Raw genomic sequence first — 25,103 nt, 5'->3', positions numbered from 1 at the left:
TCTGGGACTACTGTGTGTGTCCCAGAAGATGAGGGGGCCATTCAGAAATGCTGCACAACTCGCGCATGCGCAGAAGGGAAACTGGCTGTGAAGTCTGAAGCTTCCACTGCCGGTTTCCCTTAGTTGCAATGGCGGCGTCTGCACTCGGGCCTATTTGGCCTGGGGGGGGGGGGGGGCACATTGCGGGCCTGGACAGTATTTGTCCATTCTGACAAATCAAAAGGTATTTGTACTTGCAGGGGTTTTAAAGGAATATAACACAGGGAAATGTGCATGTGTTGCAGAGATGTATTAGATGTAAAAAATAAGACTATAGATTTTTTTTTTTATAGCTCCTATATTTCTGATCACTGTTGTCCAAGCCTAGAACCTTCTAATTTATACTTACACTAGCATTGGCAAAAATAGAATTTGAATTAGAAGCTGAAAAATCTGCATCCGTTAATTCATCAGCATCCTGTTAAGTAAAACAAAGAAGAGTTAATTTAAGGTAAAATATTTAAAACATTTTTCACATCTCAAAAGTTAAAGGATATGTAAAGGTTTGTTTAAAAAAGGTTTGTTTAAAAAAAAATATATCATACTTACCTCCTCTGTGCAGTTGGTTTTACACAGAGTGGCCCCGATCCTCCTCATTTGGGGTCCCTCACCGGCGTTCCCGGCTCCTCCTCTTCTCGAGTGCCCTGTTGGAGAGCCGCTCTCTCTCTGGGAACTCGTGCGTGCGCCCTCCCGCCTCCTGCTGCTGCGTCCATTGACACAGACAGCAGGACTCAGCCCAGTCCCCGGATCCTGCATCATTGCATTTGATTGACAGCAGCGGGAGCCAATGGCTGCGCTGCTATAAATCTATCCAATCAGGACCTGAATCACCAGCTGGAGCTGCTGTGTTCGTCCCCGTCACTGGAAAGAGATCGTGGGGGCTCTGGGGGGCAGCTGCATCACAGGAGGTTTTTCACCTTTCATAGAATGCATTAATGTGAAATACAGGTTCTTTAATCGGTCAGTTGCACATCGTCCAGTATTCTTGTCACTGCCAATGTTAGCTCATTGTACACCATTATTGGGCACAAGGACGCATTGTCCTCAGTACAATGGGCCTTATCCACCTCTGATTTCCCTAGGAATCATAAAAAGTTCCTTCTAAAAGGTCTTAGTTTCTGTTTATCTAGAAACTATTTCTGGTATGATCAGCAATTCTACCTTCAGACAAAAGGGGTTGCGATGGGAGCCCGTTTTTCTCCCAGTGTGGCCAATTAATTTATGGCGCAATGGGAGGAAGAGGCAGTTTTTAAAAATTACCCCCCTGACCTTGTCTGCTATAGAAGGTTTATTGATGATATTATTCTAATCTGGGATGGAGATAGTCCAAGTTTGGATAGTTTTATACATTGGATAACAATACCAAGAATATACAGCTGACGTGGAACTTGGATGGATGTAGTAGTAATTCTCAATGAATTCTGTACTCATCAGATATTTTGGTTCTAATTTTGCCGTGTGTGTTCATCCTTGAATATAGTTACTCACAAATATAGGTGCTGTCGAAAACTGATGACATGAAGAAGGCGTGATTATGAAGAGTGGAAGATTTTTCATTGGCAAGATAAAACATATAAAAGTAGACATGTGCAGTTCGTTTCGTTACGAATTGAAATTTGGATGAATTTTCGGTTTTTGGAAATTCGGATGTATCCAAACTTCCGAATTAAAATAGTTCCGAATTTAAGCGAATCCGAAATAACAAAAACAAAATTCAAAGGAAATTCAAATTCAAATAGTTTTCAATTCATTTTTGAATACTTTTCGAATAGTTTTTAAATTTGAATAAGAATCGTTTTTATTTTTCTATCCTATTATTTTTTTTATATTCTGTTCCTTTATTTTCTATTCTATTTTATTCTGTTTGGAAATTAGAAAACTATTCAAATTCAAAAACTATTTAAATTGATTCGAAAACTTTTCGACTCGATCCAGTTTCTAATTCCAAAATTTGAATAATTTGAATACGTATAAACAAAATTAATTCTGAAACGAATTAAACAGATTAAACTAATTTAACTAAACAAATTTATGTAGATAACGAATCGAATGGAAACAAAACAATTTTTTTCATTCTACACATGTCTAAATAAAAGTCCAGTAAAGAGGCACTGTCACATTTTTCATCGGTCTCATGTGTTTGCTAAATGTAAATGCATTTTACAAAAAAAAATTTTTTACGTAAGTTTAAGATTTTGTATTGGGCTGCATTCATAGCCGTCACAGCCCTGGTTTAAGAGGCTCAGCTCTCCCTGCTCCTCCTTTCTTCCCAGCAGTGACCCACCTGCTCAGTTGAGCTGCTAAAAGAACAACCTGAAAAACCTCAATGCTTCTGCTGTGAATGTTGAGGATGAATTGCTCCACAGTCACTTTAACCTCCCTGGCGGTAAGATTATTTCTGATTTTAGGTGCTGAAAGCGGTACAATTATTTTGCATGGAAATTTGGCGTTTTATATTGTAGGCCTGTAATTCTTAGGAATAACTCTCTTAAATCTGTTCAAACCAGAGTCTAGCAAACATCCCGGGTATGATAAAGTTTATAATATTATAAATAACTATAAATAATGATAACAAATAATAATAAAAATTATTCAATAATCCCAAAACACTGAAATTTGCTCATTTGCAGAATTGTCGCTGTCATTAGATTTAGTGTTTGATGACGGATCTCCACACAAATCGCTATCACTCAATTCTGCAAGTGATTCTAATTTATTATCGCTGTTTTCTAGCTGGTCTAAAATCACTTTTGACATAAAGGGACACTTTTAGGTTACTATGGACAATCTCCAAATTCCAGGCAGAAAAAAAAACAGTTTTTATAATATAAAAGTGCATACAGGGCACTGGGCAGACCACTAGGGACAAAGGGGGTGTGTATTTTTTTTATACAGTACTGTAATCTTACAGATTACAGTATACTGTAATCTTACAGATTACAGTATACTGTATGTTTTTTGTGTTTTTACTTTTTTGAATTTGGCACCGATCTCCGCTCCCGTGCGTCGTAACGTCGCAGGAAACGGAGCTCGGCGGCACTCGGGCACTGTGTGAATCGAGCGGAGGACGGCTCGCAAACACAGCGGGGGGACATCGCTGGATCCAGGGGACAAGGTAAGTCTCCCTGTATCCTGCAATGCGATCCCGAGTCTGGCTCAGGGTTGCCGCACTTGGTACTGAAATTCCACCCCGAGCCAGACTGGGGAATACTGCCAGGCAGGTTAATTAAGGTGAGCTTATATGCCATAGCACAGGGGTGGGAAACTGCAGCCCTCCAGGTGTTGTGGAACTACATGTCTCATGAGGCATAGCAAGACTGACAATTACAAGCATGATTCTCAGAGGCATGATGGTAAGACTGACAGTTACTTTTAGAGGCAGAGGCTTGATGGGACTTGTAGTTGTCCACCTATGCCACAGAACATGGAAAGCATGAAGCACACACTTATGGTCGAATTTCGAACAAATTTTCTTTTCAAAACAGAAAGTTGTTGTTTTTTTTGCGATCCGATGGTGCCACCATTGATTTTCGAAATTCGGCCAACCAAGCCTTCAATTTCACCTCATGTTGCTACAGAAAAGAATTTTCATGGCCGGGAATCTTCTTTTCTCTCCGTAAATTTTCTTTTCTTATTACATTTCTCGCACGATTCTCCCATCATTGATTAGAAAATCATTCGTTTTTCAAAAAATTTCCAACATGTCCAATTCCTCAAATTTGATTTCCACACGAAAATCGACTGTTGCTGCAGCCCACTATGGTGCGAAATTCGTATGAAAATTCTTAGATACGATTTTCGAAGGAAAATTCTTTCGAAATTCGAACCATGCATTAGTCTAGCCTTTTTCAGATCACAGAGATATTTAAATAACTCAAAATCTAAGCAAAGGATTTAACCAAGCGCATCACTATCACCTTTAAAGTGGTTGTTAAGCCACTCTTACCTGTATACACCATCAGCACTGCCTCCTGTTGTAGTATCCCCCTCTGTACGTGATTTATAAAAATAAATGCTGCAAATACCTAATTTCACAGCTGAGATTGCGATCACATGACTGGCCAGCTTTCTCCTTTCCTCCTGTGAGAGATGCAGTGGGCGGGGCTGAGATTCCCCTGCTGTCAGCCTGGAGGGGAGGAGGAGAGAGCTGGCTGGTCATGTAATCGCAATCTCGGCTCTTAAATTAGGTATTTACAGCATTTATATTTATAAATCATTCACAGAGGGGGACACTGCAATAGGAGGCAGTGCTGATGGTGTATACAGGTTAGTGTTATGAAAACAGCAGGAGGGTGGAGGGGCGGCTCACACACAGACAGAGAGGGGAAGGGGAGGAGGACACAGGAGCAGAGAGGAGAGCAGATAACAGGCTGCTGATGATGGAGGCACATAAACTAACCACGGTGTCAGGGCTCTGCAGCCAATCCATTATACATTGTGGTCAGTTTAAAGAGGGGAGGGGAGAAACTGACAGGATCAGCCAGGTTTTTTTTAGGTGTTACGGGGGGCCAAATGACACAGGACAAGCACTGTGTCATATGACACGCTTTAAAGGAACAGGATCCGTTTTTTTTTTGTGTGTTAACTCCTGCCCTTTGCCTCTTTACCTAGTAATGTTTGGGATCAAAATCAAACCTAACAAAAATCAAATAGAATATTTCAGGCACAAGAAAAACACACACACAACAGCCAACAGATGTAAAAGTAAAGATACTCTACAGTAAAGTTCATTTGTTTTAATTTGTCATGCACAGCAAAAAACTTACAGATTTATCTCCTGATCCATGTAGATAATAATTCAATGCCTGAGCGTCCCTTAAAAAAAATAAAAGAAAATAAAGATTTGCACATATTTAAAAATACAATCATTTATATGAAGAATTAACTGTAATTTTTCAGTTATGGTGGGATGCTGATGGGCTGAATTGTCCACCAGCTTCTTAGAACTTTTGAGGACATGAATAGCTAAATGATCTTTCTAGAGTTCCTAGCTCTTTTTGATGTGTCAATGAGCCTCAATCCCACTGCTGCAAATGAGAACTGGCAATTTTTGAAGATGTATAAACTGCCATGTAAAATGTATGCAGCCATAAACTCAGGAGTAAAGATGTTGTCCTTCACAGTGATGGTCCCTTCACACTTTAGCGATCAATTGTGGTGCATGACCGCATTTGCTTTAAGGTGTGGTATTTTGTCCATAAAGCCTTGTACACCCCACTAGTTTTTTTTCAACCGCTGGTTTGAAAGAAAAAAAAAACCTGACAGGTTGGAGCCGATGTACTAACAATCTGACGTTAGTACAGCAATCTCCCCTGCTGCAGCTTTTTTGTTCTGACAGGGGTATAGCTCCCCGCCAGAAGACTCCAGTCAGCGCTCTCAGCCAATGGCTGAGAGTGCTGATTGGGGGCCAGTCCGCAGGCTTTTTTTGGCTTCTGTAGGACCAACTGCCATATACACAGGCCAAATGTCGGCTGGTTTCTATTGAGATCAAAGGAAAAAGACAGCTGGCAACTCCATAAATCTCAGATATTTTTATTTTGCCATACAGTGAGTACAAAGACCGTGTCAGACGCGTTTCGGCAATAAGCATTGCTGTGAACAAGGCTCATTGCCGAAATGTGTCTGCCATTGTCTTTGTACTCACTGGTATGGCAAAATAAAAATATTTGAGGTTTATGGAGTTGCCAGCTGTCTTTTTACATTGACTATAATGTTTTTTGGTGGATGGGAGGACACCAGAGCTGCGGCACCCGGATTGCAGTGATGCATCCCTTCTATTTGAATTATGGTTTCTATTGAACTGGCTGATACCAGCCCACATTTGGCCTGTGTGTACTAGGCTTTAATGTACATTGCCGTACATGTTACGGCAATGTACAGGTAGGAAATCAACATAAAAGAAGCTGCTTGAAGATTCAAGCTAGCAGTGTTTAATAAAAGGGGAATGCTTGACACTTTTAATTTGGAGCATTTGCAATATGAAGAACTAGCAAAAGCTGCTCACTTTTAGACTGTCTTTCTCTCATTGATATGCAGAATAAATAAAGAAGATACGTGGTGGGTGAAGGGTGTTTCCTTCTTCAGCTGTGTGTACATTCTGAGTAGAGCGAAACGCGCTGTATGCGGCCATGTGACTTCATCACGTACAGTGAGAGTCTGGTATGAGGAACTGCCTGTTTTGAATGTCCGCAGATACTGCTTTATGTGGCTATAAGGATTTGACCTGTAAGTGTGTACTATATTTTAAAAAGTTACTTTTAACCCCTACTAGATGCCAGGAAGCCGGCCAGTGGCGGAATTATAGGGGTCGCCAAGATCGCCATGGCGACCGGGCCCGTTGCTGCAGGGGGCCCTCAGGCCCCCTGTAATCTTCCGTAGGAGGGGAGGCTGAGAGGAGCTCCTCTATCATCAGCCGAACTGAAATCGGCTCTGTGTTCGGGAGCTCCTCACATTAGGGTAAAGTGTGTGCTCTTTGTCTCCCCCTACAGTGCAGTACCCGGCAGGAAGAACCAAGGTACTGTAAATGTCTGCCGTTTTATTTTTATAAGACTAGCTACTGCATTTGTGTTTATATGTGTGTGTGTGAGCATGCTTGTATGTGTGTGTGTGTGTGTGAGAGAGCATGCTTGTATGTGTGTGTGTGTGTGTGTGTGAGAGCATGCTTGTATGTGTGTGTGTGAGCATGCTTGTATGTATGTGCGTGTGAGCATGCTTGTATGTGCGTGTGAGAGCATGCTTGTATGTGTGTGTGTGTGTGTGTGAGAGCATGCTTGTATGTGTGTGTGTGAGCATGCTTGTATGTATGTGTGTGTGAGCATGCTTGTATGTGCGTGTGTGAGCATGCTTGTATGTGTGTGACCATGCTTGTATGTGCGTGTGTGTGTGAGCATGCTTGTATGTGCGTGTGTGTGTGAGCATGCTTGTATATATGTGCGTGTGAGTAAGCATGCTTGTATGTATGTGTGTGAGCATGCTTGTATGTGCGTGTGTGAGCATGCTTGTATGTGCGTGTGTGAGCATGCATGTATGTGTGTGTGTGAGCATGCTTGTATGTGTGTGTGTGTGAGCATGCATGTGTGTGTGTGTGTGAGCATGCTTGTATGTGTGTGTGTGTGTGAGCATGCGTGTGTGTGAGCATGCATGTATGTGTGTGTGTGTGAGCATGCATGTGTGTGAGCATGCATGTATGTGTGTGTGTGTGAGCATGCATGTGTGTGTGTGTGTAAGCATGTATGTGTGTGTTCATATATGTATGTGTATGTATGCATGTGTGTGTGTGTGCGCATGTATGTGAGTGTGCATGTATGCATATGTATGTATGTGAATATGCATGTGTTTATCAGTGGCGGTGCATCCAAAAGGGTGCACAGGTGCCACCCCCTCTCTCCAGCCACACCCTCTATGACCAATGGATAGATTCATGCATAGCATAGCATGAATCTATCCATGGCCACCGCTGCCACCCCCATATTTAGGTGTCTGGTCCCTTTTGGGGTGTCGGGCGCCGGAATTACAGTGGCAGGGGGTGTTTTTGCAGCACCTGATTAGAGCCATGGTCTCTAATAGGCTTCAAAATAGGTGAACTGCGAGCGCCATGCTTGACGCTCACAGTCTACCCAGGTGTGTTAGAAAAGTGAATTAATATTCACTTTCCTAACACTGAACCGCCTCTCCACCAATCAGGTGTGCGGGTCTGTTACCCATCACCTGATTGGCTGAAACGATAGGCGCACCTATTGGACGCCTATCAGGAGGAGAGGACAGGAGATGAGGATGGCAGGAGATGCATGGAGGACCCCGCTCATGGCCGTTACCCGCTGCCCCACCCAGACAGGGTAAGTGGCGGGCAGACAGCGAGCGGGTGGTGGGGATTCACAGTGGCAGCATTTGATGGGCACACCAACAGCATTTGATGTGCACAGTGGCGGCATTTGTTGGGTACACTGGCAGCATTTGATGGGCACAGCGGTGGCATTTGATGATGGGCACAGCGGCAGAGTTTGATGGGCACAGCGGCAGAGTTTGATGGGCACAGCGGCAGAGTTTGATGGGCACAGCGGCAGAGTTTGATGGGCACAGTGGTGACATTTGATGGTACAGTGGTGGCGTTTGATGGGCACAGTGGCTTTAATTGATGTTTTTTAAATCGGTTCCTTTATATGCGGCCACCCACTTGGGACTGGGCCCTGGTGTTCCACCATCAGGCTCTGAGAAAAGAGCCCTGTCCGGAGGTCGGGGGGGGGGGGGGGGGCCCTCCAAGGTTTCCTGCATCGGGGCCCTGAAGGTTCTAGTTACGCCACTGAAGCCGGCATTCGGGTTATGTGATGGCTGTGATTGACTGTCACAGCGGTCACATGATCGGAAAGCTCCCGATTGCAAGTATGCATTGGGAGCTTTACGGTCCCCGCTGGTGACTGTGCTGTGATCGCGCAGAGCATGCGCTCTCAGCACAGTTTTGTTAAAAGCTGATGCATTAAATCCCATCTGCTGAGAGGCCGCATATATGCAAGCAGCTGGTGGAAAGAGGGTAAAATACTTCACTATGGTCTTCACCTATTATCCCTTTGTTGATAGCCAGTAACATTGGCCCAGGCTGGATGCGATTCCAGCCCTGAGTACCATCGGAGGCATTTTGTTATAATGTGCTACTAACCCTTTAACCCTTAATGGTCCACAGTATTTGGTAAGAGGCTTTTAGTTTTATTTTGTGCATTTGGAGGTGTTGAAAAACACATGTGGCAACGTTACAACACTGTAAGGTGGAAGTTTCTGCACACAGTGGAAGAAAAACATTTGGATCGTTGTTTTGGATCAGCTTAAAAAAAGGTATGTATATTGATTTCTTCTTTACAGGACTAGATAGGTTAGTGTTAGATTGTGGATGACTGTAGATGCAGGGATTTTAGTGTTAGGGTGGAGGACCGCCCACCGCATATATAGTGCGGCAGGGCGGCCCTATTCTGAGACACTGCAGGTGCGTGTGCACCCACTGCACGGCAGAGGAGGCGATGCGCGTGTAAAGCGACCGCGATGTCTGCCGGCCACCCGCGATAGCTTCTCAAAGAGGCAGAACGGGGTCTGCCAATATAAACAAAGCAGATCCCAGTTCTGACAAGGGAGTACAGTGTGATCGTCTGTTCCTAGTGATCAGGAACAGCGATCTCTCTGTACTCCCAGTCACTCCACTCCCCCCACAGTTAGAAAGAATCTCCCTAGGACACACTTAACCCCTTGATCGCCCCTAGTGTTTACCCCTTCCCTGCCAGTGTCATTTATACAATGATCTGTGCATATTTTAAGCTCTGATCACTGTAATAATGTCACTGGTCCCAAAAAAGTGTTAAAAGTGTCTGATCTGTCAGCCACGATGTCACAGTCCTGCTAAAAACCTCTGATCACTGCCATTACTAGTAAAAAAAAAAAAAAAAATGAATAAAAATGCCATAAACCTATCCCCTATTTTGTAGACACTATAACTTTTGCGCAAACCAATCAATATACACTTATTGGGATTTTTTTTTACAAAAATATATAGAAGAATACATATTGGCCTAAACTGATGAATACATTTATATAGTTAATAGTTTTTTTTATGTTTTTCTTATTGGATATGTATTATAACAAAAAGTAAAAAATATTGTTTTGCTTTCAAAATTGTCGGTCTTTTTTTTGTTTATAGCGCAAAAAATAAAAACCGCAGAGGTTATCAAATATCACCAAAAGAAAGCTCTATTTGTGAGGAAAAAAAGTACATAATTTATTTTGGTATAGTGTCGCACATCCACGCAATTGTCAGTTAAAGTAACGTAGTGCCGTATCGCAAAAAATGGCCTGGTCAATAAGGTGGTAAATCCTTCCGGGGCTGAAGTGGTTAACTAAGTATTTTGGTGATAAACATTGATTTTATGTTATTAACAGAATTAATTTCTCTCAGGTAACTGCAAAACCTAATAGTAAACTGACATGTAGAGCTAGATTACAACAATGATATGCACATAGTAAACAGTACACTTACCCAATAAAATCGAGAAGCCCAGCGTCATCATCATCGTCCATGTCAGCTACATAAAAAAATGCACTTTCCTTTAATGCATGCATATTTATGGCAAAATTCGTTCTCTTATAAAACTGGACGAAGACAATTATGTTCAAATGTAAACTTCTTTACAATCTTGGCAGATGTTCTAACAATGTGAATAGTAAAATGCAACGTGTAACAAACAATTATGTCAGAAACAGCTCAGGCGTCTGCAAATCCTTAAGCACTGGTCAGAAGAATCTCCATTGGACAGCTTAATTAGTAAAATAAATAAAGACAAAAATGTTTTACTTCATTAATTGCAGAAAGTACCTTGTATTCCAAAGCTTTAGCACAGCTTTTCCACATGCCAATCATAAGAGACTCCATTTGAAAATGAAGTCAGCACAATCATTGTAACAAATAAAGACTCCTCTGCCCTTTTAAAATATTGACTTGCATGTCAAGAAACCTGTAACAAAAAAGGAAAAGTTAAGAATTTTTTATTTTATTTTTTTAAGTGAAAGTCTAGTTTTTTATCAATTTCCTGATCCCCCCCCCCCCCCCCACAGTTGTGCTCATAAGTTTACATACCCTAGCAGAATTTACGATTTTTTGGCCATGTTTCAGAGAATATTAATGATAACACAAAAACTTTTATTTCACTCATGGTTACTGTTTGGTCGAAGCCATTTATGTGCTATGTGTTTACTTTTTAAATCATAATGACAACAGAAACTACCCAAATGACCCTGATCAAACGTTTACACACCCCAGTTCTTAATACCGTGTAATTGCCCCCTTTAATATCAATGACAGCTTGAAGTCTTTTGTGGTTTTTGTGGATGAGGCGCTTTATCTTCTCAGATGGTAAAGCTGCCAATTCCTCTTAGAAAAAAGCCTCCAGTTCTTGTAAATTCTTGGGCTGTCTTGCATGGACTACATGTTTGAGATCTCCCCAGAGTGGCTCAATGATATTGAGGTCAGGAGACTGAGATGGCCACTCCAGAAACTTCACTTTATTCTGCTGTAGCCAATAACAGGTCGACTTGGCCTTGTGTTTTGGATCATTGTCATGTTTGAATGTCTAAGTACGTCCCATTTCCTTTGCCTTTGTAGCTCACACATTCCCAAAACATCAGTGACCCACCTCCATGTTTCACAGTAGGAATGGTGTACCTTTCATCATAGGCCTTGTGGACTCCTCTCCAAATGGTTGTGGCCAAAAAGCTAAATTTTGGTCTCATCACCCCAAATTACTTTGTGCCAGAAAGTTTTAAGGCTGGTCTCTGTGCTGTTTGGAGTATTGTAAGCGGGATACTTTGTGGAATTTGCATAGTAATGGTTTTCTTCTGGTGACTTGACCATGCAGTCCATATTTCTTCAAGTGCCTCCTTATTGTGCATCTTGAAACAGCCACACATGTTTTCAGAGAGTCCTGTATTTCACTTGAAGTTATTTGTGGATTTTCTTTGCATCCCGAACAATTTTCCTGGCAGTTGTGGCTGAAGTTTTAGTTGGTCTACCTGACCCTGGTTTGGTTTCAACAGAACCCCTCATTTCACACTTCTTGATTGGAGTTTGAACACTGCTGATTGGCATGCTCAATTCCTTGGATATCTTTTTGTATCCCTTTCTTGTTTTATATAGTTCAACTACCTTTTCCCACAGATCCTTTGACAATTCTTTTGCTTTCCCCATGACTCTGAATCCAGAAAAGTCAGTGCAGCAGTGGATGAAAGATGCAAGGGTCTGTCAGGAGTCCAGAAACGCACTGACCTTCTACACACACACACACACACACTAATTACAAGCAAACAGATCACAGGTGAGGATGGTTACCTATAATAGCCATTCAAACTCCTTTGTGTCAACTTGTATGCATGTTATCAGACCACAACAAGACTTGATCAGGGTCATTTGGGTAGTTTCTGTTGTCATTATGATTTAAAAAGAGTAAACACAGTTGATTGATAATAAAAAGCTTCATCCATACATAACCATGTTATTCATATTCTCTGAAAAATGGCCAAGTCATAAATGCTGCCAGGGTATGTAAACTTATGAGCACAACTGTGTGTGTGTGTGTGTGTGTGTGTGTATATGTATATGTGTATATATATATATATATATATATATATATATATATATATATATATATACACGCACGCACGCGCACACACACACACACGGCTTATTTTATCAGAGAATAGGTGCAGGAACTCTCTGTTCTGAGTCACTTCTTGCCTCTGACCCCTACCCACCCCTGAGCATCGTCCCTTGTTTCCATCCCCTACCCACCTCCCAGTACTATTCCTTTTATAGAATATAGAGTCAGGTATCAATTTGTGGTGCAATGTAATTCATATGGAATTTGTTATCGGTAACGAGCAATAAAATCGACCCCCCCAGCAACAATACACCACCCCTTCCCACAAAAAATTATCCCCTGCAACAAAATACCACCCAAGCAACAATGGACCCCTAAAAAGCCAGCCTCAATACACTCCTCCCTCAACAGTAGATCTTTTACCTGGCAACAGTTGACCCCCAGCAACATAAGTCCCCCCAGCAACAATAGACCATCACACAGAAATAGATTTCCTCCAGCAACAATAGATCCCCCCAGCAGCCAGCCACAATAGACCCTCCAGCACATCCCAGCTCCCTTTGCCATTACCTACATTCAGTAATGGAGGTGCCGGAACTGCATTCCCTTCCATATATATAAATATATATATTATAAAAGACACAAGTCCATCTATTTCAACCAATAAAAGGGAAAAAAATACATTCAGTGTTATATACACAAATCCTATACCCACAATTGATCCAGAGCAAGGCAAAAAAAAAAAAACCCAGTAACGCATTATTTAATTTTCCCCAGCGGGGAAAAAAATTCCTTCCTGATAATCGGATAATACTTGGATCAACTTGGATATTACCTGGATCAACTTTACCAATATATGAACTATATTCTAGGAAAGTACTAATTTTTAGCTAATCCATTGATGTAAAGAAGCTCTTGTCAAACACTGGACCTAAGCTTAATTTCTTGTACTTGCAAAAAAATTCAACAATAGCCTGACCTTTTGAAATACTTGAGCTATGACATTAATAGTACTATGCTGCAGTCTGGAGTTTGTAGACAGAAATGTGTTCCTCATTGAAAGTGATGTAGGAACTCGATTTACTGTAAAAGTGCTACGCCCATTTGGGAATGGCTACCAAAACTTCCAAGATAAAAGGCCAGCTACACAAGTTGAAATCAGGTTAGAGGCAACTCTAGAAGCCACACTACAAGAGAGAGAAAACAGTCAAGAACCTATTTTCCTGCACAATGCAATGAAATGTCTGGAGTCCTGTTTGCTATGGTGATCGTAGACCAGCTATAATGGAAGCTAAGTGTGTTTTACTGTATTCCTGTGGCATACAGACTGGTGCATTTGCTAGGAAAGGATAGGTAGTGTGTGGATATGTGTATGTATGGAGATTTGTAGCAATCCATGGGGTTGATTTATTAAAGGCAAATAGACTACGTACTCTGCAAGTGCAATTGCTCCAGAGATTAGTAAATGAGCAGAAGCTCTGCTGACTTCCATTATCCAATCATGTGCAAGCAAAATGCTGTTTTCCCTTGCACGGAATTGGGTACTTTTTGCAAAGTGAAGCCTAACCATATTTACTAAGATCTGGAGCAACTGCACTTTGCAAAGTGCATAGTCTATTTGTCTCTAGTAAAACAACTCCTATATGTCTTGAATTCCAGTAACTGTAAATAATTTGTTAACACAACATTCTTGTTTACTAAAGCTGCATAATTATAATGCTGTGTAGTTTTCTAAGCTTTATTGAATTCAAGAGAAAAACAGTGGACCACAATATCTTAGGCTAAGAAGAATTGGGTTTAATGGCACTGGTGCTAATTCAACAAGGAAGACTGAGGACATCTAGTAGGTAAATATTGTCTTCTGCATTTTTTTTTTTTACATTTTGCAACTGGAAAGCTGGAAATGTTAGTGAGTACTTATTACTACAATGCCAAATATTCCAAATGCTGCTTAAGGTGAGATCAGGCTCCACAAGCCAAAATCGCATCTTGGTGCTGGCTTGGTTTGCCTATACCAAAGCAATCAATTTTATCAGCAACAGGAATGAGATGCAAAATAATCTTCCTGTATTAACCACTGGAAGATTTTACCCCATTCATGACCAGGCCATTTTTTGCAGTTTAGCACTGAGCTACTTTAACCGACAATTGCGCGGTCATGTAATACTGTACGCAAACAATTTTATATTATTATTTTTCACAAAAAATAGAGCTTTTGTTGGTATTTGATCACATCTGGGTTTTTTATTTTTTGCAATATAACATTTTGAAAATAAAAAAAATCTCCTTTCTGCTACAAAACATATCCAAAAAAAATGTAAAAAATAAATCAGATTTCTTCACAGAGCCCTTGTACACACGGTCGGACATTTCGACCACAAAATCCGTTGGCTTTTTTCTGACGGATTTTGTCTGAAACTGGTGCTGCATACACACGGTCGGATAGAGTTGTCGGAAAATCCGATCGTTTGGAACGTGATGACATTCATTTGTTACAACAGGGCTACGTTCAGCCTAGTAGCCAATAGCTTTGGTCTCGTAATTTGATCTGAGCATGCGTGGCACTTTGTCCGATCGGAATTCTCTACAAACGATCAGACAAAGTCCTATCGGATCATGTTGTCGGAAAATTTTATATCCAGCTCTCAATTTTTGTTGGTCGGACATTCCGACGCAAAACGTCCGATGGAGCCCACACACGTTCAGATTATCCAACAACACGCTCCGATCGGACATTTTCCATCGGAATGTCCGACTGTGTGTACAGGGGCTTATGGGACTGCAATAGTGAGGCGGACAATCTGGCACTTACTGATGCTGGGGGGAACTGACTAATAATCACTGTTGTCACCCTCTCACCAAGCTGCTTGGCGATGGTCTTGTAGCCCATTCCAGCCTTGTGTAGGTCTACAATCTTGTCCCTGACATCCTTGGACAGCTTTTTGGTCTTGGTCATGGTGGAGAGATTGGAATCTGATTGATTGATTGCTTCTGTGGACAGGTGTCTTTTGAACAGGTAACAAGCTGAGATTTGGAGCACTCGCTTTAAGAGAATGCTCCTAATCTCAGCTCGTTACCTGTATAGAAGACACCTGGGAGCCAGAAATCATTTTGTCTCTCACTGTTAAGATACACTGTAATGTTGCTCTGTAAGAGAGATGGTCACATTCTGGTGGTCGCACTGTTTTGATTCCCAGGGGCTTCTGCATGCAGAGGCCACAAACATTCCATTTCCTAATGAAAGCATAACCTAGCATGTTCCTTTATAAAAAAAATACATATAAATATAACCTTACAGGGGTGACCACTAGATATGAGTTTTGGGTTTGGATCAAACATGTTCGCAGTGCTCCGAACAAATGAACTTAGTGGCCATCTTTGATCAGTTTATCTGCCCACCCGAACCTCTGGCTGCTGCAGCCAAAAGTCATTCACTTACAGTGGGGAAATAAGTATTTTATCCCCTAGAGATATTGTAAGTTTGCCCACTTACAAAGAAATGAAGGGTCTATAATTGTTATCATAGGTGTACTTTGAATGATAGAGACAGAAAAATCCAGAAAAAACACGATACAAATGTTATAAATTGAGTTGCAGTTCAGTGAGTAAAATAAGTATTTGATCCCCAAGCAAAATATGACTTAGTACTTGGTGGAGAAACCCTTGTTGACAAGCACACGGGTAGTCTGTGATCAGGTCTGCACACATCTCAGGAGGGATTTTGGTCTACTCTTCTTTATAGATCCTCTCTAAATCCTTAAGGTTTCTTGGCTGTCACTTGACAACTCAAAGTTTCAGTTCTCTCCATTTTCTATAGGATTAAGGTCTGGAGACTGACGAGGCCACTCCATGACCCTAATCTGCTTCTTCTTGAGCCAATTCTTTGTTGCCTTGGTGGTGTGTTTTGGGTCATTGTCGTGCTGGAAGACCCATCCATGACCCATTTTTAGTGTTCTGGCTGAGGGATAAAGGTTCTGATCCAAGATTTTGCAATACATGGCCTCGTCCATTGGCCCCTCAATGCGGCAAAGTCAGCCTGTACCTTTAACAGAGAAACAGCCCCAAACTATCATGTTTCCACCTCCATGCTTGACTGTAGGGATGGTGTTCTTAAGGTCATAGTTATCATAGTCATAGTTAGCATTTTTACAAATACAAATTTTACTCACTGAACTGCAACTTATTTCATATGTAGGGGATCTTCCCGGGGTAGGGTGAGTTTGGACACAGTTCACAGCAGACTTGGAATTTATAAAGCAGACCTTGGCGTTTATTCGTGGTACAAACAGTCCAACAAACAAAAATATACGGCAACACCGTGCTTTTTAAGTACAACAGAAATAAATTTTAAAAAAAACAACCTAGCCCGGCTGGGCGCTTACTAACAGGTTCTTCTCACCTATCTGACACTTATAAACACAGCGTCTTTCGCCTGGATATCGCAGGGTGGGTTTTAGCTCCAGCAGTGGCTGCGCTCGCAGCTTCCTCCAACACACAGACTGTTCATTCCCAGGCTGAGAGCGAGCACCTGCAGGCCCCGCAGAGCCTTTACCTTCCCAGGCTAATTAGGATCAAAGCTCACCTGATCCAAAACCCAGAACTGGACCGGGGGGTGTGTGGAATGACAGGTCCCTCTACCAAACCTACCTGCCATTCCATATAAACCCAGGCCCGGCAAGATTAAATAACAACTCAGCAGCATATTGCTGCTGAGAAACTGATCCATCCTGGACTTACCATCTCACACTGTGTAGCAACCTAGGTGAGATGTACACCCCCTCGACCACTTCTCCAGTGACATGTCTACATATCCCCCCCCTCTTTTTCAGACCGGAGGGCTGAGCCTTTTGTCCCCACAGACAACTTACCCTCGACAATGCGTCAGCATTTGCCTGTAATTTCCCTGGCCTGTGTTCCACAGTGAAATTAAAGTTTTGTAAGGACAGAAACCATCTAGTCACTCTTGCATTTCTCTCCTTGTTTAACTTCATCCATGTTAGGGGGGCATGGTCTGTCACCAACTTGAATTTCCTGCCTAGCAAGTAATACTTTAAAGATTCTAGGGCCCACTTCACTGCCAAACATTCTCGCTCCACAATGGCATAATTTTTCTCGGCCGGGGTTAGTTTTCTACTCAAGTACGTCACCGGATGCTCCTCACCATTCACTACTTGTGAGAGTACTGCACCTAAGCCTGTGTTAGAGGCATCTGTCTGGACCAGAAATTCTCGCCTGAAATCGGGGGTAACTAACACAGGTGGTTGGCACAAGGCCGACTTAAGGCTTTGGAAAGCCTTCTCGGCCTCTGGGGTCCACGTGACCATTGCTGTCTTTCCGCCCTTTGTCAGGTCAGTTAGTGGAGCAGCAACTGAGGCAAAGTTCGGCACAAATCTACGGTAATAACCCGTAATACCCAGGAAAGCTCTAACCTGTTTCCTTGTCAGGGGTCTAGGCCAATTCTGTATTGCCTCAATTTTATTTAGCTGTGGCTTAATCAATCCTCTCCCAACAATGTAGCCCAGATATTTGGCCTCTTCTAGGGCTAGAGCACACTTCTCGGCATTTATGGTCAACCCTGCATCACTTATGGTATCCAACACGGCCTGTACCTTACAGAGTTGACTTTCCCAATCAGGGCTAAAAATGACCACATCATCGAGGTAGGCGGCTGAGTAATCCCGATGTGGTCGCAGAATCAAGTCCATCAACCTCTGGAAAGTTGCAGGCGCTCCATGTAACCCGAATGGCATCACTACATACTGGAATAGCCCATCAGGGGTGGAGAATGCAGTTTTCTCTTTAGCCTCACCAGAAAGTGGAATCTGCCAGTAGCCCTTTGTGAGATCGAGGGTGGTTATGTACCTGGCGTTACCTAACTTCTCAATCAACTCATCTACCCTGGGCATAGGATAAGCATCGAACTTGGAGATCTCATTCAACTTTCTGAAATCGTTACAGAACCTCCAAGTTCCATTGGGCTTTGGGATTAGCACAATCGGGCTGGACCATTCACTCTGTGACACCTCAATTACCCCCAGATCAAGCATACGTTTTACCTCGGCAGATACGGCTTTCCTACGTGCCTCCGGTATCCTATAGGGCTTTAGGTTTACTCTGCTTCTAGGCTCAGTTTCAATGTGATGATGGATGAGGTGGGTACGCCCTGGGAGGTCAGAGAACTTGTTTTTGTTTTTCTGTAAAAATTCCTGAGCCTCCTGTTTCTGTGACACTGATAGAGTATCACCTACCTTGACTGGAGGGATTGGTGGTAACCAATTATTAACAGTATTTGTCGCCACCAAGGATTCCCTGTCTTTCCAGGGCTTGATCAAGTTTATGTGATAAACTTGGAAAGGCTTCCTTCTACCTGGTTGGTGCACCTTGTAGTTCACCTCACTGATCTTTTCAACAATTTCATAAGGACCTTGCCACTTCGCCAAGAATTTACTCTCAACAGTGGGGACTAGTATAAGGACCCTATCGCCTGGGTTGAATGTCCTGATTCTTGCGGACCGGTTGTAAATTCTACTTTGGGCCTCTTGAGCTCTCTGGAGGTGTTCCCTTACCAGGGGCATTACAGTGGCTATACGGTCCTGCATTTGTGCTACATGCTCAATAACACTCTTGTATGGGGTGGACTCATTCTCCCATGTCTCTTTTGCAATGTCCAGTAGACCCCTAGGGTGACGACCATAGACCAACTCGAATGGTGAGAACCCTGTGGACGCTTGGGGCACTTCCCTAATAGCAAACATGAGGTAGGGTAATAAATGATCCCAGTCACGACCATCTTTCCCCACCACTTTCTTCAACATATGTTTCAAAGTTTTATTAAATCTCTCCACCAATCCGTCCGTCTGGGGGTGGTATACAGAGGTACGGATGTGTGAGACTTTAAATAGTTTGCATAATTCCTTCATCAGTTTTGACATAAATGGCGTACCTTGGTCAGTTAGGATTTCTTTGGGGATCCCAGTCCTAGAGAACATATAAAACAACTCACGCGCAATTGTTTTAGATGCAGTGTTTCTTAAGGGTACAGCCTCAGGATAGCGGGTCGCATAATCCATGACGACCAAAATATACTGGTGTCCTCTAGCTGACTTTACAACGGGACCCACTAAATCCATGGCAATACGCTCAAAAGGCACCTCTATAATAGGGAGCGAAACCAAAGGACTGCGAAAATGTGACACTGGGGCACTAACCTGACATGTGGGGCACGACTCGCAGTATTTTTTAATGTCATCATATACCGCCGGCCAAAAAAACCTCTGGAGAACCCTCTCTCGCGTTTTGTCAGTCCCCAAGTGTCCCCCAAGAACATGGTTATGTGCCATGTCAAGCACCTGACGCCGGTACGGCTTAGGTACCAGAAGCTGTTCCACAATCTCATCCTTAATCTTATTGACTCTATAGAAAAGATCATTAGTCACCGAAAAATGTGGAAATCTTTTTTCAGCATCTGGTTCCTGAGGTACCCCATTCATAACAGCAACCTGCTCTCTCGCATTTTTGAGAGTGGGGTCCTGTAATTGTGCAGCGCCAAAATTATCCCTAGACACCTCTAAGTCTAGTATATTTTGCTCAGTGGGAGGAGCCTCCTCCTCCCCAGCCAGGACCTGCAAAGGAAAACAATCATTTTCATCCTGCACACTTTTATCATTCACAGGGGACAAGGCAACCCCCTTAGAGGTATCCTCACTCCTTTTGGGGATTTTTCTTTTTTCCCAGAGAGCCCAGAATAATGGAAAATCGCGCCCCAATATTACATTATGCATGAGGTTTTTAACCACACCCACTTCATATTGTACGATGCCTTGTTCAGTCCCGACTTTAGCCAGCACTATAGGGTACACTTTTGTATCACCATGTATGCACACAACACTCATATGCTTTTTAGACTCTAAGTCCCCAGCCACCAGGCTAGCATGCACCAAGGTTACGAGGCTTCCCGAGTCCATTAACGCCTTAACAGGAAGGTCATTGATTGTAATATTGCAGATTTGCGGTTCAGTCTCTAGTCCAGGAACTGCAGCACAAGATGGTTCCGCAAATAGCGACTGACGCCGGCTAGCGTCACACTCCATGGGTTCAGTGGTAAGAGGGCAATGGGCAGACACGTGTCCCGCCTCATGGCATCTCCAACACTGGATAGGGCCTGGTCTCTTTGGCAAGGAGTCCTTTTTAGAGCCCCTTAGCCACCCGGGACCATCACCAGTCTTTTGTCCCTGAGACACCACTTGAGCCCTTTTCCCTCCATCAGCACCCCTCCACACTCCCCCAATAGATGGAAGTCTCTTACCAGCTGACGGCACAGATCTGGCGTTCCGGGGAGGTGAAGATGCTGCAGGAACATCACAGAGGTAGTCCTCAGTCGCCTGGAACCTCTCGACAAGGTTGACAAGTTCGTTTGCATTCTTAGGATCACCTTGTCCCACCCAGCGTTGCAGGTCAGTAGGAAGCGCTCGGAGGTAGCGATCCATCACAACCTTCTCTAGGATTTGTGCAGGAGTAGAAGTGTCTGGCTCCAACCACTTTCTTGCCAAATGGATTAGGTCATACATCTGGGACCTCGCTGATTTGTCCAGACTGTAGCTCCAGTTGCGTACCCTCCGGGCACGGACTGCAGTAGTAACTCCTAGTCGGGCAAGTACCTCCTCTTTTAGCCGAGTATAGTCCTTAACCTCTTGCTCACTGAGGTCATAGTAGGCCTTTTGAGGTTCACCTGTTAAATAGGGCGCAATTACCTCTGCCCACTCAGCGGCTGGTAACTTCTCTCGCTCAGCCACGCACTCAAATACTGTTAGATAGGCCTCAACATCGTCCTCAGCAGTCATCTTTTGCAGCGCTTGCTGCACAGTCCTTCTCCCAAAAAAAATCTCTGGAGCGGCTCCCTCCACTGTGGGTGGATTAGCAACCACAGGCGCCTCTCGATTTACTATCAGGTGCTCGATAAGTTGTTGTTGGCTTTGGCGCAAAGCTTGCAACTCTTCCTTATGCATCTGCTGTTGTGCAGCCATGGACTGTTCATGTCGTCTATTGGCCTCTGTCTGAGCCTGCTGTTGTTGCAAACTCACTTGCATAAACTGCTTCAGCATCTCCTCCATGTTGCTGGATCGTTCTTGGAGTGTAGTTGCAGCTTTCACCCAGGACATAAGCAACTGTAGCCAAGTCTGTCCACACCGTTGCCCCTAGCAACCGTGTTGCCCGAATTCTCCACCAATTGTAGGGGATCTTCCCGGGGTAGGGTGAGTTTGGACACAGTTCACAGCAGACTTGGAATTTATAAAGCAGACCTTGGCGTTTATTCGTGGTACAAACAGTCCAACAAACAAAAATATACGGCAACACCGTGCTTTTTAAGTACAACAGAAATAAATAAAAAAAAAAAACAACCTAGCCCGGCTGGGCGCTTACTAACAGGTTCTTCTCACCTATCTGACACTTATAAACACAGCGTCTTTCGCCTGGATATCGCAGGGTGGGTTTTAGCTCCAGCAGTGGCTGCGCTCGCAGCTTCCTCCAACACACAGACTGTTCATTCCCAGGCTGAGAGCGAGCACCTGCAGGCCCCGCAGAGCCTTTACCTTCCCAGGCTAATTAGGATCAAAGCTCACCTGATCCAAAACCCAGAACTGGACCGGGGGGGTGTGTGGAATGACAGGTCCCTCTACCAAACCTACCTGCCATTCCATATAAACCCAGGCCCGGCAAGATTAAATAACAACTCAGCAGCATATTGCTGCTGAGAAACTGATCCATCCTGGACTTACCATCTCACACTGTGTAGCAACCTAGGTGAGATGTACACCCCCTCGACCACTTCTCCAGTGACATGTCTACACATAGCATGTGTTTTATGTGTTTTTTTTTCTGGATTTTTGGCTGATATTCTTTCTGTCTCTATCATTTAAAATACACCTATGATAAAAATTATAGACCCCTTTTTTTTTGTAAGTGGGCAAATTTACAAAATCTGCAGGGGATTAGTTATTTTCCCCACTGTAACAACACCGTCCACTGCCCCCTGGTCACCACCTCGCCCTCTTACCCACCAGGCCCCTGCCAGCAGGTTATGGCTGTGGCTTCCCCCCCTGTCTCCTCCGTGTCCCAGCCATCACTTCTCCTCCCGGCCAATGGGAATTAATATTCACTAATCTCTTCCTGTTTCTTCTCCCTCTCTTAGGACTGCCGGTTAATGGAGTCTTGGGACTCCCGGCCAATCAGGAAATAGGTCCTGAGACCCCCTTTGCCGGAAGTCCTAAGAGAGGGAGAAGAAACAGGAAGACACACAACAGGGTGGGCTCATGGCGCAGTGCTCTGCAGCCTGAGCCCATCCTTGTTGAAGCTAATTAGAGCCTCAAGCTCTAATCTTGTGCATCTAAGAAAAAAAAAATCCATATAAATCCATGCATCCGACACCCTACATGTAGATTAGGGGGCCGGGCGTGGCCACCACTGATAGGAAGGCTGAATGTACCCAAGTTGATCGAACAATCAACTTGGGTACAACCACCCTGTTGGATTTTGCATGTGATTATTGCTAGTGGCTGTTATGGCTACCAATAATCACTGTGTTCTTCCGCCAGGGACAGTTGCCCCTGATATTCTGATGGTGGTGAAATCTCCCAGATATCAGAATACAATACCTCAGTGGGTAGGATTCCCCCATCCACGTCGAGAGTGTGGATGGGGAAATCACATTTTTTTTCTTGTTCAACTGGCTGGTAACTAAAGAAAATTACTCATCTATGGGCTGCTTTAGCCTTTGTTTAATCTGCAGTTGCCATTGTGCTGCACATGTGATCAGTTATGACACCAGCCAATTGATGGTTTGACAGTAGACACTCTAATAACTTTAATAGTTGTCATTTAGTGTATGCCTTAAATGTAACTGTTTTGAGAAACAATTAAATCGGTGTGTTTAGTTCCACTTTAAGTTAAAAAAAAACTGATGTTTAAACATCTAGTTTACTATTTATATAAAGTCTTTGTTTTACAGGATTCATTCGTAACACTGCAGAACCTTGTGGGTTTTCTAAAGAAGAGAGCATAGCACAAATTGTTTGAATTCAGACTCTCTCCAACTGAAACTTCAACAGGACTGCCCAGAGAATAACTTTAATGCTTCTATTGTGAACTTTTAGGATGAATTGTTGCACAGTGCCTGAAGCTACAGAAGTCAGTGAACGATTGTTATAAAGCTGATTATATTGTTGATCATTTTGAAATCAACTATGCATGAAAACAGGAGCTGGGGTGCAGAAAAATGAAAGCAGGTGCTCTAGACTGATGAGTCAAAATTTTAAATAGTTGTGTGTAGCAGGAGGCAGTTTGCCAAAAGGCTGGAGAGCGGTACAATAATGAGTGTCTGAAGGCAACAGTGAAGCATGGTGGAGGTTCCTTGCAAGTTTGGGGCTGCATTTCTGCAAATGGAATTGGAAATTTGGACAGGATGAATGGTGTCCTCAATGCTAAGAAATACAGGCAGCTACTTATCCATCATGCCATACAATCAGGCAGGTGTGCGAATGGCCCTAAGGCCCCTTTTACACTGGGGCGGTGCGGGCGTCGGCGGTAAAGCGACGATATTTTTAGCAGCGCTTTACCGTAGTTTTAGCGGCGGTCTGCGGCCGCTAGAGGGGTGGTTTTAACCCCCGCTAGCTGCCGAAAAAGGGTTAAAACCGCTCCGCAAAGCCCCGCTGCAGCGGCGCTTTTCCGGCGGTATAGCCGAGCTGCCCCATTGATTTCAATGGGTAGGAGCGGTGAATACACCACTCCTTTCACTGCTCCAAAGATGCGGCTAGCAGGACTTTTTTTACTGTCCTGCTAGCGCACCGCTCCAGTGAAAGGGGCCTGTTTTTTCAGGCGCTACACAGGTGCTAATTTTAGCGCTGTAGCGCCTGAAAACCGCCCCAGTGTGGAAGGGGCCTAAATGTATTCATCAGTACAACCCCAAACATGCAGCCAATTTTTTTTTTTATCAAGAACTATCTTCAGCGCAAAGAAGAACAAGGAGTCCTGGAAGTGATAGTTTGGCCCCTACAGAACTCTTGTCTTAACATTGAGTCTAGAAATACATGAAGAGACAGAAGAACGTCTGGGACCACGGATTGTAGAAGCTTTTGTTAGAAGAATGCAGTCACAGGCACATCCCCATCTATCCTCCGTAGCAACAATACATTTGCAGACCATGTAGTGATTATTAATGAGTGGGCAGAACATACGTTTCTGAATCCCTACCACATGCCATTAAGCTATATACTGTATCCTCCAAGGACAGTTGTGCAGTATAACAATAACTACAATCCCTTTGTTTGACAAAGCTAAATACATGGTTAGAAGCCTATAATAAAAAGACTAGTGCTGTATTTTCTAGTGGCTGCTACAAAATCATTCATCTTCAGGCTCATAATAAAAATATAGCAAATCCGTAAATGATGGTGTTATATAAAGTACCTGTATTAAATAAATAATAATAAAATAACTGAGTAAGGCCGCGTACACACGGGCGGACTGTCTGTCCAACTTAGTCCGCTGAAACGTGTTTCAGCGGACAATCCACTCGTGTGTGGGCTTCAGCGGACTTTTTCAGCGGACAGTCTGGCGGACTAAGTCTTTCGGAATTTCCGTAATACAGTCCGTCCAAACTTGGTTTCAGCGGACAATCCGCTCGTGAGTAGGCTAGTTCGACGGACTAAGTATGGCGCATGCTCAGAAAGGATTTACACGGCCGAAGGTTGCATTGCAGTGTATTGGACGTCGAATTTCTAGTCCCGTCGTACGTGCCGTACACGTCATCGCGCAAGCTTTCGGCGGACTGTCTGCTCATCGTGTGTGGTCAAGTCCGTTCATTCAAAAGTAGGACGGATTGTCTGTCGGATTGTCCGACGAACTTAGTTGGCCAGACAATCCGCCCGTGTGTACGCGGCC

General features: G+C 43.4%; 1 protein-coding gene across 2 annotated transcripts in view; it reads right to left on the bottom strand.

Moving 5' to 3' along the window:
• The window catches only part of BICRAL (BICRA like chromatin remodeling complex associated protein), a 102,355-nt gene that overhangs the window by 35,590 nt on the left and 41,662 nt on the right, over window positions 1–25,103 (bottom strand). For both annotated transcript variants that reach the window (XM_077485706.1, XM_077485707.1), the window contains exons 2-5: window positions 10,391–10,529; window positions 10,055–10,100; window positions 4,806–4,854; window positions 389–457 (exon numbers count right to left, since the gene is read on the bottom strand). In XM_077485706.1, coding sequence (XP_077341832.1) covers window positions 389–457; window positions 4,806–4,854; window positions 10,055–10,095 — 159 coding nt within the window. In that variant the 5' untranslated portion in view covers window positions 10,096–10,100; window positions 10,391–10,529. The remainder of the gene's footprint in view (window positions 1–388; window positions 458–4,805; window positions 4,855–10,054; window positions 10,101–10,390; window positions 10,530–25,103) is intronic.

Source organism: Lithobates pipiens, unplaced genomic scaffold, assembly GCF_037356315.1.
Source record: "Lithobates pipiens isolate NorthernLeopardFrog02 unplaced genomic scaffold, aLitPip1_a1.2 Scaffold_18, whole genome shotgun sequence".
Taxonomy (NCBI): Eukaryota; Metazoa; Chordata; class Amphibia; order Anura; family Ranidae; genus Lithobates; species Lithobates pipiens.
Note: the sequence above shows the minus strand (reverse complement) of the source record. Positions and strands in the feature narration are given on the sequence as shown.